Here is a 12,928-nt window from a genome sequence, read left to right on the forward strand (position 1 = left end):
TAATCTCCCTGAGGGCAGGACCATTTCCCTTTAGTTTGCATCCTTAGCACCTTTAGATTATGGTGCACCAGGATGTGGGCAAGCTTGAATAGGTTATGCTATGCATTTGGGGAGAGAATGTCCAAATCTATGGGAAAACAGACCTCTCATAGTAAGGGACTCTACCCAGTGCCCGACTTTTCTCTTTTTCTTGACTCTAGCTCTATGATTTCATTAGTGTAAGGAATTTCCAGGGGAAAAAACAGTCTTAGAAAGTTTCCTAGAATACTGAGAAATTAAGTAACTTGCCCATGGTATCAGAGGCAGGCCTTGAACCCAGGTCCCTTTGATGCCAGGGTTAGCCCTCTATCTGCTTTACCAGGATGCCTCTCATGAGGTACACTTGTTGTCATTTAAGTCAGACCAAAATGTTTGAGGTTTTCTTGACAAAGATACTGGAGTGGTTTGCCATTTCCTTCTCCAGTTCGTTTTACAGATGAGGAGATTGAAGTCAACAGGATTAAGTGACTTGTCCAGGGTCATACAGCTAGTAAGTGTCTGAGGCCAGATTTGAATTTAGGTCTTCCTGACTCCAGTCTATCGAGTGTATTCCCTAGCTGCCCCATGTGTTATATGGCAAACATTTAATGAATGCTTGGTAAATTGAGTTGAACTGAATGATTACAATGGTTGAGAGAAGGATGTGTTGGCAATGCTGGAAAGGCTGTAGCCTCAGAAGTTCAGAGCTGGTAAGGCTCCCAGACATCATCTAGTACAGCCCCCTACTTTTACAAGGGAGGCTACCAAGATCCAGAGTATTGGGGGAAGGAGAAAAGAAGGGTCAGTTTACACCTTCCTCCATCACCCACGTCACTTCTCTGTCTTACTTCATTAAATGGCATTGGACTGGGGACAGGAAATGGGTAGAAATAGCCATGTGTTAGTATTGCGTCTGGGGAATCCAGGGTTTCCCATCTGCAAATCTGGTTCCTGGGGTGGATAGAGAACAGAACCACAGCATTCTTTGTGTGCCTGGATGTGTGTGTCCCATTGTAGAGACAGAATGCTCTCTGCCCCAAGGTAGGAGTGAGAGTAGGGGACAGAGGCAGAGGTACCCTTGGGGGTGAAGCTAGTCACCCTGCCCCAAGGTACACCGATCATCCTATTCACTCTCATCATCAGCTCTTATTCCATCTATTAATCCAGGAGTGTTTGCTCTGGTGCTGGGGAGCCCTTGATGTAGAAGATCCACCTTGGAGCCCTAGTCCTGAGGGGGACGTGCCAGCAAATAAACTTGGGAAAATTGGATTTGTACCTACTGGGTACCAGCCCAGTCCTCTCTGCTATTATGTCACTGAGCTCTAAGCTGAATGTTTACCCCGAAGAGGAAACTTCTCTCAGGAAATGCCAAATCCAGCTACTACAACCCCTCCAAGAATCAGCGATCCAAGACCTAAAGAATTTAAAAGCTAAAAGAAGTCCTAGAAGTCATCTGGTATAGCCCTTCACTTTACAGAGGGGGAAAATGAGACCCAGAGGGGCACATGATTGCCAAAGGGCACCTAGCTAGTAAGGTTCCTAGGGGCAGAGTGAATAGAGCCTCAGACCCAGAATCAGGAACACCAGAGTACAAATTGGCCTCAGATATTTACTAGCTGTGTGGCTCTGGGCACGTCACAACTCTTGTTTCCTCACCTGTAAAATGGGAGTAATGATAACACCCACCTCCCAGGATTATTGTGCAGAACAAATGAGATAATCAATAGAAGTGATGAGCACATTGCCAGGCACCTTGTAAGCACTGTAGAAATGGAAGCCACTAATACTAAATGGCCGAGCCGGGATTCACCGCTGGGTCCTCCTTCTCTTCCCTGGCTTTCTCTTCCTATGCCTGAGTCAAGCACATGTTCCTGCTCTGGCTACATTTCACGTGCTGTCAAGTGGCTCATGCTGCCTCAGGGGCCGAGCTGCCAGAGCAACTCAAACCCATCCAGTGACAAGAGGCCAAGCTGACCCCTGCCCTCGCTCAGCACGGGCAGGCTACGATGGGGCTTCCCCTCCCACTGGGACCCGAGCCCTGGACAGGAGCTCCCTCTCCTTCTCTAGAAGTCTCCACCAAGCCCAGACATGTATGGTATGGCCTGGGGAGAGGGGAGATTCCACAATCACGGCTGGGGAAGGGCCTTGGCTCTGAGCCAAGTGGCTCTGGCTGCGACTCAAAGCTTCCCCATGGCCCAGCCCCTCTGCCCAGGTTATGAATGGGTGAATGTGGCACAGGGACAGACAGGATGGGATTAAGGAAACAGAAAGAAAAGCGGGTGACGGGGTGGGGTGGGGGTGGGGAGAGAAGGGTGGGCAGGAGGAAGAGCGGGAGGGGAAGGGGCTCCAGACTCACCTGGCATCAGCTTCACTGTAGTACTCTCTTGCCACAATGTCTTCAAAGAGCTCTCCACCAGTGACCCTGGAAGAAAGGGCCAAACAGGTAGAAGAAACGTTACTTGGGCTCCCAGACACCAAAGGCTACCCTTGTTATCCTTGGGGAAGAATGGGAACGATGGACAGCTCATGAGAGCCTGGGACTAGATGAATCCAAAGGTCCATCCATCCCGGACCAATCAACCAAGCTATCCATCAAAAGGCTTCTCGGAGTGCCTACTAAGTGCCAGGCACTCTGCTGGCATGCAAAGACAAAGCGGAGCAGGCCCTGTCCTCCAGAAGCTCACATTCTCTCAAGGGAGACAGCACACCCAATATGGGTTTAAACAAAATAAACACAAAATTGATACTGGGTCATTTGGGATCACGGAATCAATAAAGTTATCTTATAGAGGATCTACCTGACCAGAATCTATGATTCTAAGTTATGAAGAGCTGGATTTCTGTTCATTAAAAAGAAAAACTAGGGGGCAGCTGGATGGCTCAGTGGATTGAGAGCCAGGCCTAGAGACGGGAGGTCCTAGGTTCAAATCTGGCCTCAGACACTTCCCAGCTGTGTGACCCTGGGCAAGTCACTTGACCCCCATGGCCTAGCCCTTACCACTCTTCTACCTTGGAGCCAATACACAGTATTGACTCCAAGAGGGAAGGTAAGGGTTTATATTTAAAAAAAGAAAAAGAAAAAGAAAAACTTACGAGCAATTAGAGCTGTCCAAAAGTGAATGAGCTACCTTGCCAGGATACCAAATTCTCTGGCACTGGAGGCTTTTGAGTAGAGGCTGGATGACCCCTTGTCTTGGGTGCTGTAGGGGGCAGCGTGTCATAGTAGATCCAAGCACTGGCTAGAGCATCAGGAAGCCCCAAGTTCAAATTCCACCTCGGACCCTCTGTAGACTGACCCTAGGCAAATGGCTTAAAACCTATAGGCCTCAACTTACTCATCGGTGAGGTAGGAACACCTACCTCCCAGAGTTGCTGTGACATTCAAATAAGATGATGTATAAAATGTGTTGTAGACATTAAAGCCGACAGAAGACTCTGAAGAGATAAAATATGCTATTTTTGCAGGTTGCAAATGGACTTTTTCTCATAGCTGCTTTGTGAGGTAGGCCCAAAGGTGTTATGGTTCCCCTTCTGCTGATGAGCAAACCAGAGCTCAGAAAGGTCGGGAGGCTTTTCCATGGTCACACAGCTACAGTTTTACCCCAGCTATTCCTGACTACAAGCCTGGAGCCTCCGGACGTTCCAATTCTGTGATTCTCTAGGGTCAGTCACAGAGTCAGGACCCCTGGAGAAGAGTTCCAATCCTCTAACCTCACGTCCACTCCCCCGAAGCTGAAGCTGCTGCAGAAGTCAGAATCCAAGAGTCTGGCTCTGGCCTCTCAGGGTTGCATGACTCCAGGGCCAGGGCCATAATGGGGGGGGGGGCTGCCCACTCCATGGTCTGCAGTGGCCAGAAGCTGCAAAGCCAGAGGCTTCTGCCCATCCCCTCTCATCACACGCTGAATCCTGGGTGCTCCCTTTTAGGGAGACAAGTAATGCCCCAACAGTGGAGCTGGGTAAAAGCCCTGAATGTCAACAAGAAGTGAGTGTGGGCCTTTCCCAACAGCCTATCCATATGCCTCTTTCCCTTGGGCTATGGGGCCACATCTGGCACCGATGACCAACTCAGCAGTAAACATTTCAAAGGGCAAATCAATCCAGAGGAGGAGATAGCTGTCTGCAGGGGCTGCTGGGAAGCTGATAGGAGGTAAGCCCTGAAGAGGGTCCCCTCTACGGCGGCTATGCCCTAGCCAGTGAGTGCCACCACCTCAAGAGCTGGAAAAGGGCCCTAATCTAAGCACCCCTGAGGCGCCGCTCTCCCTTGTCCCCCAGGGACACAGTCCATTTCCTTTGCAGACCGCCCTAACTCCCAGCATTTCCCTTCATCTGAGGCCTTTAAGCAGAGACTAGATGACCACTCAGCAGGTACGTGTAGTGAGGATCATTGCTTAATTAGGTAAGAGTGGGACTACCTGGCCTGACAGTCCTTCCAAGCTGAAAATTCGGTGATTCTGTGACTCTAAGTTGTAAGCCCAAGTCTTCCTCCCATTGATGTGGAAGGGGTAGCTCGGTGGATAGGGAGCCAGGCCTAGAGACGGGAGGTCCTGGGTTCAAATCTGGCCTCAGACACTTCCTAGCTGGGTGACCCTGGGCAAGTCACTTAACCTCCATTGCTGCTCTTCTGCCTTGGAAACAATACTTAGTATTGATTCTAAGATGGAAGGAGAGAGGTTTTTTTTTTTTTTAAAGAGTGATGTGGAATAGAACTGGAATCCAGAAACAAGGTCAGGATTGGCATGAAGGACGTCATTCCCTGGCCCTCAAGGTACTCACTTCACTGCGTCAAGAAGCACCCAGGGGGCAGCTGGGTGGCTCAGTGCATTGAGATTCAGACCCAGAGATGGGAGGTCCTGGGTTCAAATTTGACCTCAGGTACTTCCCAGCTGTGTGACCCGGTAAGTCACTTCACCCCATTACCTAGCCCTTACCACTCTTCTGCCTTGGAGCCAATACACAGTATTGACTCTAAGATGGAAGGAAAGGGTTTAAAAAAAAGAAGTGCCCAAAGGCTAGCAGTCCACTGTGACCTACATGTACCCCCTTATTCTGCATTGTTACCCTAGAGTAGAGAGTAAAGGCAGAGTTCTCGGAGTCAATATGGAATACATATGGAACAGCTTTATAGCAACAGGGAAGGGGTACTGGTACAAGGTTTTGTGTGGCAGTTTTGTTAAGAAGGGACTTTCTCCATCACCACCACTGAAAGGGCTCACTTTGTTGCTCTGTTCTGTTTGGGTTTTTAAACCCTTACTTCCTATCTTAGGATCCGCTTTAAGGCAGAAGGCCAGCAAGGGCTAAGCAATGGGGGATAAGTGACTTATCCAGGGTGATGCCCCCAAAGGGCTCACTTTGTAGGGAAAGCCCTGGGCTAGAAAGGGCAGGTGTGCTTGGGCTATGGGCTCCTCTGTCCGTGACCTCTGTACATCCCATCGTTCTGCACAGAGTTCTGATCTTTGCAGAGACGCCTCATGCTAGGAAATGAACCAAACTACTTGACAGCCATTCTTCAGAAAACAGGCTCCGCCTTGCTCATTCCCCATCTCTTTCCTATCTTTGGCTTCGTTTTTCCTTCCTTATCCTTCCCCTACTGTTTTCTCTGATGAGCACATTTTCTAAAATGAGGCAGGATGACCCACCAGGGAAAGCTTGCTCAGAAATAGTCCCACTCCCCCCTATGCAGACCCATTCCCCCTGTTCCCTGGGCTCCCTCAGGCTGTTTGCTGAGGGGAAGTCAGGAGCCCTGCCAGTCCAGCCTTGGGAAGAGACCTAATTCCAGATGGCAGATTCAGGACATTCATGCAGCAGCTCAAACCCCGCACCCCACCCTCCCTCCTTCTAAGCAGAACCTCAGGTTAGGGACTGTGAATACCTGGGAAGGAAAAAGAATTCTTGGGAGACTTCTCTGTTTCAGTGGCGATGCTTAGACCTCAAGCTATGGATTCTGCTGATGCCATGATAATCTGAGGGCAGGATAGGGGAGATGGCAGGGAGATGCCAGCCTCCTGAGCTCCTATGGAGCAGCATGTGAATACTGCCAAGTGCCTTGTGGCCTCTGCTGACTCCTGGGCAGCCCTGGAGGAAGCCAGGCTTGTAGCAACAGTATATCAAGCAAGACTGATGGAACCCTTCTCCTAAGGCAGACCAGTGGAGGCTGGTAAAAAAGGGAACACGAAGGGGAAGGAATATTCTCTGTACTCCAGAGTGTAGCCTCATAGCCCGTGTGGACTGTGCCCAAGGGAACTAGAAGAAATCCCCCCGCAGATCAGAGCTAGACAGTCCTCCTTTTTTGTAGTAGCATCTACCCATTGGTCCCAAGGTAGAAGGTACAAAAGGGCAAATTTAGATTTGATTCCAGGAAAAACATCTTAACAATCTCAGCTTTCCACATTAAGGCATGAACTCCTTAAGGCAGTCACAACTTTAGAGCTGAAAAGAACCTCAGTCCAACCCCCCTCATTTTATAGGTGAGGACACAAACTCAGAGAAAGAGAAGTGATTTTCCCAAGGTTGTAGGGTAGAATCAGGATTTTAACCCAACTTCAAATTTAGGGCTCTTTCCATGGAACCACATTGTCTCTGGCACGAAGCTTCACTGGAAATCCTGGAATTACCCCCCCCCCCACCCCTTGTGGGGTAGAGATGGGGTAGGGAACACTCCTTCCTGCTTCCCCTGGGCCAATTCTCCCCATCTCTTTACTGAAGATCCTCAACCAGCAAATGTATGATCTCTTGTCTAACTTTTCAAGTTAAGGCTGAAATCTTTCTAAACTCTAAAATTCTGATTCTATCATTTGTTTGTGTGTATGTCTGTGTGTGTGTGTGTGGATATGAAGAATAGCCCTTTAGGATGTACCCTTAGTTAGCTCCTTGACCCCCAATTAGATGTGCATGAAGGATCTATCAAAGTCAAAGTCCTGCCCCTGGGTGGAAGCAATGGGCACTATGGGACACTGCCACACACCACCCTGCTGCAAGTTTCTCAAGCTGATCCAGGGGATTCTGAGAGTTCCTGCTTTTCTTTTTCTGCTTTCTCCTTCCCACAAGACTCAGGGTTGCTGCTGGAAGGCCAAAACTACAGAATCCCAATGCCTAGTAATTAGGGTCCTGGCTTCAGCTTGCTACCTCTTCCCATTCCCATGATTTATCTCTTGATCTGACAGAGCTCTGCTTTTCTGATATGCCCTTGATGCTGATGTGGAATAGTTTAGGCCTAGACCAGACTCTAAGAACCCCAGAGTAGTGGGTTGATTCAGCAAGAGACCATTCTCTGAAGGGATGCTGTAATCAGATCAGACCCCATTCTTCTGCCCCCCCCCTGAAAGGACTCTTATTTCAGACCTCAAGGGTCCTCAGGAGTCTCTTGGAAGTGGAGCCAAACCAAAGGAGATATGAGGGTAGAAGAGACCCCATTGCGTTGCTTTTTTAAAATGTTGTCACTGACCCTTCACACCCTCTGGCCCTGAGCCCCAATTCCTGCCTCTGTGGCTCACAACTTCCTCCTCCTATTTCAATCTCTTTCCAAAACTATGCTGAAATGTCTGGGACACATCCCTTTAAGAGTTTCTTTGGGGTCCACTGAAGTTGGGGTGATATGGTTATTTGGGGCCCTTTGAATCCTGTGAAGTTAGAGCACTAAGGAACTAGCTCCCCTTGCTTTGTGTTTTGCATGCCCATCCTATCAGTCCTCCTCCTTTTCTCCTCCCCTCTCCATCCAGGCCTGTCAGAGGCTCCCTCCCACCTGCAGCCCCCTCACTGTGCTCTGCCCTGTCATCTCATGGAACGAGCCCTTCCACAGCAACAGTCCCGGTTCCTGCTTGCCCCCGCCCACTTGCATCCCCCATCTCTGCACCAAAAATATCTGCAGCCATTTGTTTGCAAACTCAAACTCCTGGGACATCTATCTCTCCCTCCTTGACTTTTAGGCCAGCTCTCTCCTTTGAGGAACTGTGTGCCAGCTATAGCATCTCTACAAGAACCAGGAGAAAAGCAAGTGAGCCCCAAATCCTGGTGGAAGAGGCTAGCTGGTAGAGGGGAACCAGGGACTCAAGGACACTGAATGGTTACAGGTCTAGGCATCAACCAGATATTCCATCATCTGATGCCAGAACCACCTCAAGAAGGGTAACCTAGCAATTACACCTTGATCCCTTTAATAACCAGGCTCCCAGGCTGTGGTGAAGGAAAACACTGAATTTGTCATCAAAAGGACTTGGGTTCCAATCCTTGCTCTTCCATTTACTCCCTTTTTGTGACCTTGGGCAAATCCCTTATCCTCACCAGGCCTCAGTTTCCTTATCTGTAACACGAGAGTTGGGACTAGATGATTTCTACACTCCCTTATCCCCTTCTTGATGCCCCCAATCTCTCTCTCTCTCTCTCTCTCTCTCTCTCTCTCTCTCTCTCTCTCTCTCTCTCTTTCTCTCTCTCTCTCTCTCTCTCTCACACACACACACACACACACACACACACACTCTACCCCACCCCAGGTGATATCTACCTCAAAGAAGGGTACATTGATATGGAGGCAAGGTCAGTTCTGGTATCAATTTGTTTCTTTTGTCCAGATGAGCCTACAGGGTACAAAGGCTGGGTCCATGTCACCCTGGCCCACATTAATGTAATTTCCTAAGACTACAACTTCCTACTGCCTTGGGCAACAAGCATTTCTGGAAATAAAGAGCTAATGTTAGCCTCTCTAGAAGTTTTTTTTCAATTCATACCCATATGTGTAGAGGTGGGGAAGAAAGAAGAGTCCAGTGAAACCATAGCAACAGGATGCAGGGAGTCAGTCAGCCACTGCCACCTGGACCAATGGCCTGGAGGTTCCCTTCCTTTTTTTTTCATGTGGAGGCAGGGCCATGCAGGGACATGCCAAGGTCTATATGCCTCCCGCTCCAGGGTCTCAGTGCGGCACTGACTCACACAGAACAGCTAAATATAGCCTGCTGCTTAACAGGAGCTGTCAGGGAGCAGGGGGAGATAAGATCACCCGGCTTCTATATCTGGCAGGAAGTGAGAGGCAGCTGAGTGCCTCCTCACCAGCCCCCAGACACTCATTCGAGCTGGGGCAAACAAGTTGTTCTCTGTGGCAGAGCCCCCATATACACACCTGCGCACACGCGTACCCCTACAAGGTACAGGACCCCTAGGGGCATGAGCCAGGACCAAAGAAAGGCAGCATGGTGTCATTCAGGAGGGGCTGGTTTGGGAGTCAAGGGACCCGAGATCCAGTCCTAGGTTTCCACTTGCTACCAGTGTGACATTGGGCAAATGACAACTTCTTCGAACCTCAATTTTCTTAGTGCTACCAAAGCCATTACAGCTCTCAATCTATGATCAAGGCAAGAATGACAAATTCCCTCAGGAGGACTCTCATTAGGCCTTTGTTCTACTTAGGCTACTCTTTCCACTCCTTTCTTGGTCAAGAACTAGTTGCATCTAGGGAATGGATTTTTAAGAGTTTGTCTCTGTCTAATCTTAAATTTTTGTTGCAATCTTAATAAAACGGAAAATTAGGATGTGATTTAGGGTGGAGGGAATAGTGAGGGTTAGGATTGGGGCCAGTCTTCAGGGGCACGGAGAGATGAAGGGAAGGAGACAGGGAAGAGGAAAGGAAGGGATGATCAGCAAGAGAGAAAAGGAAAGATGAGCATTGGCGGGGAGGAGAAGGTATGAGGGAGGTGAGTGAAGATGCCAGAGATGTCCTCCTATCCCCAGGATGGGAAAGCCCTGACCAGCAATATAGGAAAAGGTATAAAACAAGTCCCTAGAAGGAGGAACCGACATCCATCCCATACTTGTGTGACAGAACGTGACCTGCCTGTTCTGTGGAAGCCGATTATTCAGCAAGGGAAGAGCTAGTGAGGGAAGAGTAACTGCATGTGAGCTCTGGGGTCACCAAAGAGTTCAGTGCCAGCATCCTCGGGACCACCCCCTCCAACCACTTCCCACCCCCAGCTTCAAACAGCCTTCTCCCATACTTACAGATCAAACACAAGGTAGTGGAAGCCTTCCTCGGAAATGCTGTCATGGAGACGAACTGTGGAAACAAAAGATACAGGGCATATGAGGGCGAGCCATCCATTACCCAAGTAGCTCACTGCTGGAGCTGGCTGGTCTGCCAAGGAGACCCAGCAGGGGAATCTAGGCACAGCCATCAGAGAAGAGCACCAGCTCTCTGATGGACAGAAACTTGGGATAGAAGACCCCAGGACAACAAGGTCTTCCTGTGTGATGCAGTGGAAGGACAACCCAATGACCTGATTGGAGTCAAATGGCCTGGGTCCAAGTCCTGCTTCCATACTTACTAGTCATTCAATTTAAGACAAAGCATTAAGTCTTTCTAGGGCTCAGTTTCCTCCCGGTAAAATGAAGGTCCACAGATTCAGAGCTGTAAGTGGTCATGGAGTACAATTCCTTTATTTTACAAATGAGGAAACTGAGGCCATGAATGGTCTGGCAATTTGTCCAAGATCACATAGCTACCGAGTTCCAGAGTCATCATTTGAACCCAGCTCCTCTGACTCCAAATCTTTGCTACTATACCAAGCTACTGCTATATATGCCTTCTGAATTCCTTTCCAACTCAGAAACAATGATTATGGAAGATCCACTTTTCCTTATAATAAGATCTCTAGGTTCTAGGGGCAAGAAAAAGGATGAGGATCAATGGAAAAACTCAGCCTTGCAAAATGCTAAGCACCAGTTCCTCTGTTTGAAGAAATGAAATACATGAACGGCCAACTCATGACATGGAAGTCTACTTATTAGAAGGTGTCTTGTTTCTAGGTACTTTTCATTAAAGAAACACCAAACTCTCACTTGAAAAGAAAGGATTCCCAGAAATCAGCGGCAAATGTCCCTGAATTTTTCTCCACACTCCCATGGCCACCTTCCTTTCAGCCACCATTCAATGTAACTGAGCCAACATTTATTATGAGTCTGCCTGTGAGAGACATTATACTTGGCTCTGGAGATACAAAGACAGAAATAAAAGTCTGATCTCAAGGACCTTGTGTTCTTACAGAGTGGCTGGTGAGGCAGGAAAGATACGTACACAGATAAGTAAATACAAAGGATACACGCATACTCCCACTCGGGGGCTCAGGCAGTTCTCTAAAGGACAATCCTTTATACACTGCATATGTCCAGAGAGATGTGACTCCCAATGGCTGAGCGTCCTCAGAGTGAATCTACACACAGGTGAAATGAGAGACATGTCTGGCTTTGGAACGACTTCAGAGGAGAAAGAATTCAAGTTTGAGAAAGAAGGGACCGAAAGTAAGGTATGGATTTTGGATGGCAAATGGGAGCCCTTCCCTGAGCTCCAGGATGAGGAAAGCCAGCCTTCAATTCCCAGAGACTGCCAAGAATGGCGGCCTTCTTGGATGAGATTTTTCTCTCCTTGGTTGGGCTTAGAGTTCATGTTGCTTCTAAGTGAAAGCACCACAGATTCTTATGTGTTCTATTAGCTCATCTAAACTGTCTGTTTATATTTTGATAAACAAGTTTGCTCAATAGCTTTAGATAATTAGATTGATTCTCATTCTCTCTCTCTCTCTCTCTCTCTCTCTCTCTCTCTCTCTCTCTCTCTCTCTCTCTCTCTCTCTCTCTCTCATAAACCCTTACCTTCTATCTTAGAATCAATACTGTGTATTGGTTCCAAGGCAGAAGAGTGGTAAGGGCTAGGCATTGGGGGTCAAGTGACTTGCCCAGGGTCACACCAGCTAGGAAGTGTTTGAGGATGGATTTTAACCCAGGACCTCCCATCTCTAGGCCTGACTCTCAATCCACTGAGCCACCCAGCTGCCCCCTCCATGATTTTCTTTTGTGTAATAATCAGCAAGGAGCTAAGCTGCTAAGTAAGTTCACTGTTACCTCTCCCTATGGGGCAACCAGGAAAGTGGATTTTATCTTGAACCCACAAACAGCATAATGCCTCTAGATTGCAAATATCTGATGTGTAGTAAATAGATAAAATTCATCTTGTAACTCTCTTGGTAATCACAGAATAAAGAATGAGGGGCCAGCTACAACCCTCCTTTTGCTTCCAACAAAACAGAGTAGTCTTCCCAGAGACAAAGTGGACCAGATCCTAGATCATATCTAACACTGGCTGCTTCAAGCCTAGGTCTTGTATTTAGATTGTGCAAAGTAAATGCAAAAGAAATCTGTGTTTGACAATTTGACAATTAGGGAGGGTTTCGTGTAGATGTGGCATGTGAAGTCAAGCTTTGCTGGAAATATTTTCCCTCCCCATCCCACCTCTTGGTTTTCCTCCCTTCTCTTTTCAGGTACTGTCATTGGCTTTCCTTCTGGGCACCATCATACCATTGGAAAGAGCCCTGGACAAATAGATCACCTGGGTTCCAACAGCAATCCTGTCACTAATCAGCTGTGTGACCTGAGATAAAATCCTGCAGCCCCACTGAGCATCAATTTCCTCATCTATAAAATGAGGCCAAGATGATCTCTAAAATCTCTTCCAGCTATAATGTTAAAAGTTGAATTGACTTCAACACTAGATTTCCATCATTGTTCTCCAGTGCCAAAGGTAACTGTCCATGGGTATCAAGGAACACAAGTTTCCTTAGGGGAAGTTAGATATGGCAGAAGATTGTAGGATCATAGGGCTGGAAAGGACCTGAGAAGTCATCTAGTCTAACGCCCTTATTTTACAGATAAGGAAACTAAGGTCCAGAGAGGACAAGTAACCTGCTGACAATTATAGAGATAGTAAACAGCTGAGGAGGGCTTAGAACCCAGGGGGCCTCTGCCCCTGGCACTTAGCTGGGTCACCTGAAATTTGGGAGTATTTATTGAGCTGGAGAATTTTTCACCTAGCTACCACTATTATGGGGGAGAGAGACGGGGAGAGAGATGGGGGGAGAGAGAGAGAGAGAGAGAGAGA

General features: G+C 48.1%; 1 protein-coding gene across 23 annotated transcripts in view; it reads right to left on the reverse strand.

The window, feature by feature from the left end:
- CAMK2B (calcium/calmodulin dependent protein kinase II beta) overlaps positions 1-12,928 on the reverse strand; it is a 311,330-nt gene that overhangs the window by 89,975 nt on the left and 208,427 nt on the right. For all 23 annotated transcript variants that reach the window (XM_001370017.4, XM_007475861.3, XM_007475863.3 and 20 more), the window contains exons 4-5: positions 10,003-10,057; positions 2,375-2,440 (exon numbers count right to left, since the gene is read on the reverse strand). In XM_001370017.4, coding sequence (XP_001370054.2) covers positions 2,375-2,440; positions 10,003-10,057 — 121 coding nt within the window. The remainder of the gene's footprint in view (positions 1-2,374; positions 2,441-10,002; positions 10,058-12,928) is intronic.

The sequence above is a fragment of the Monodelphis domestica genome, chromosome 1 (genome assembly GCF_027887165.1).
Source record: "Monodelphis domestica isolate mMonDom1 chromosome 1, mMonDom1.pri, whole genome shotgun sequence".
Classification (NCBI taxonomy): domain Eukaryota; kingdom Metazoa; phylum Chordata; class Mammalia; order Didelphimorphia; family Didelphidae; genus Monodelphis; species Monodelphis domestica.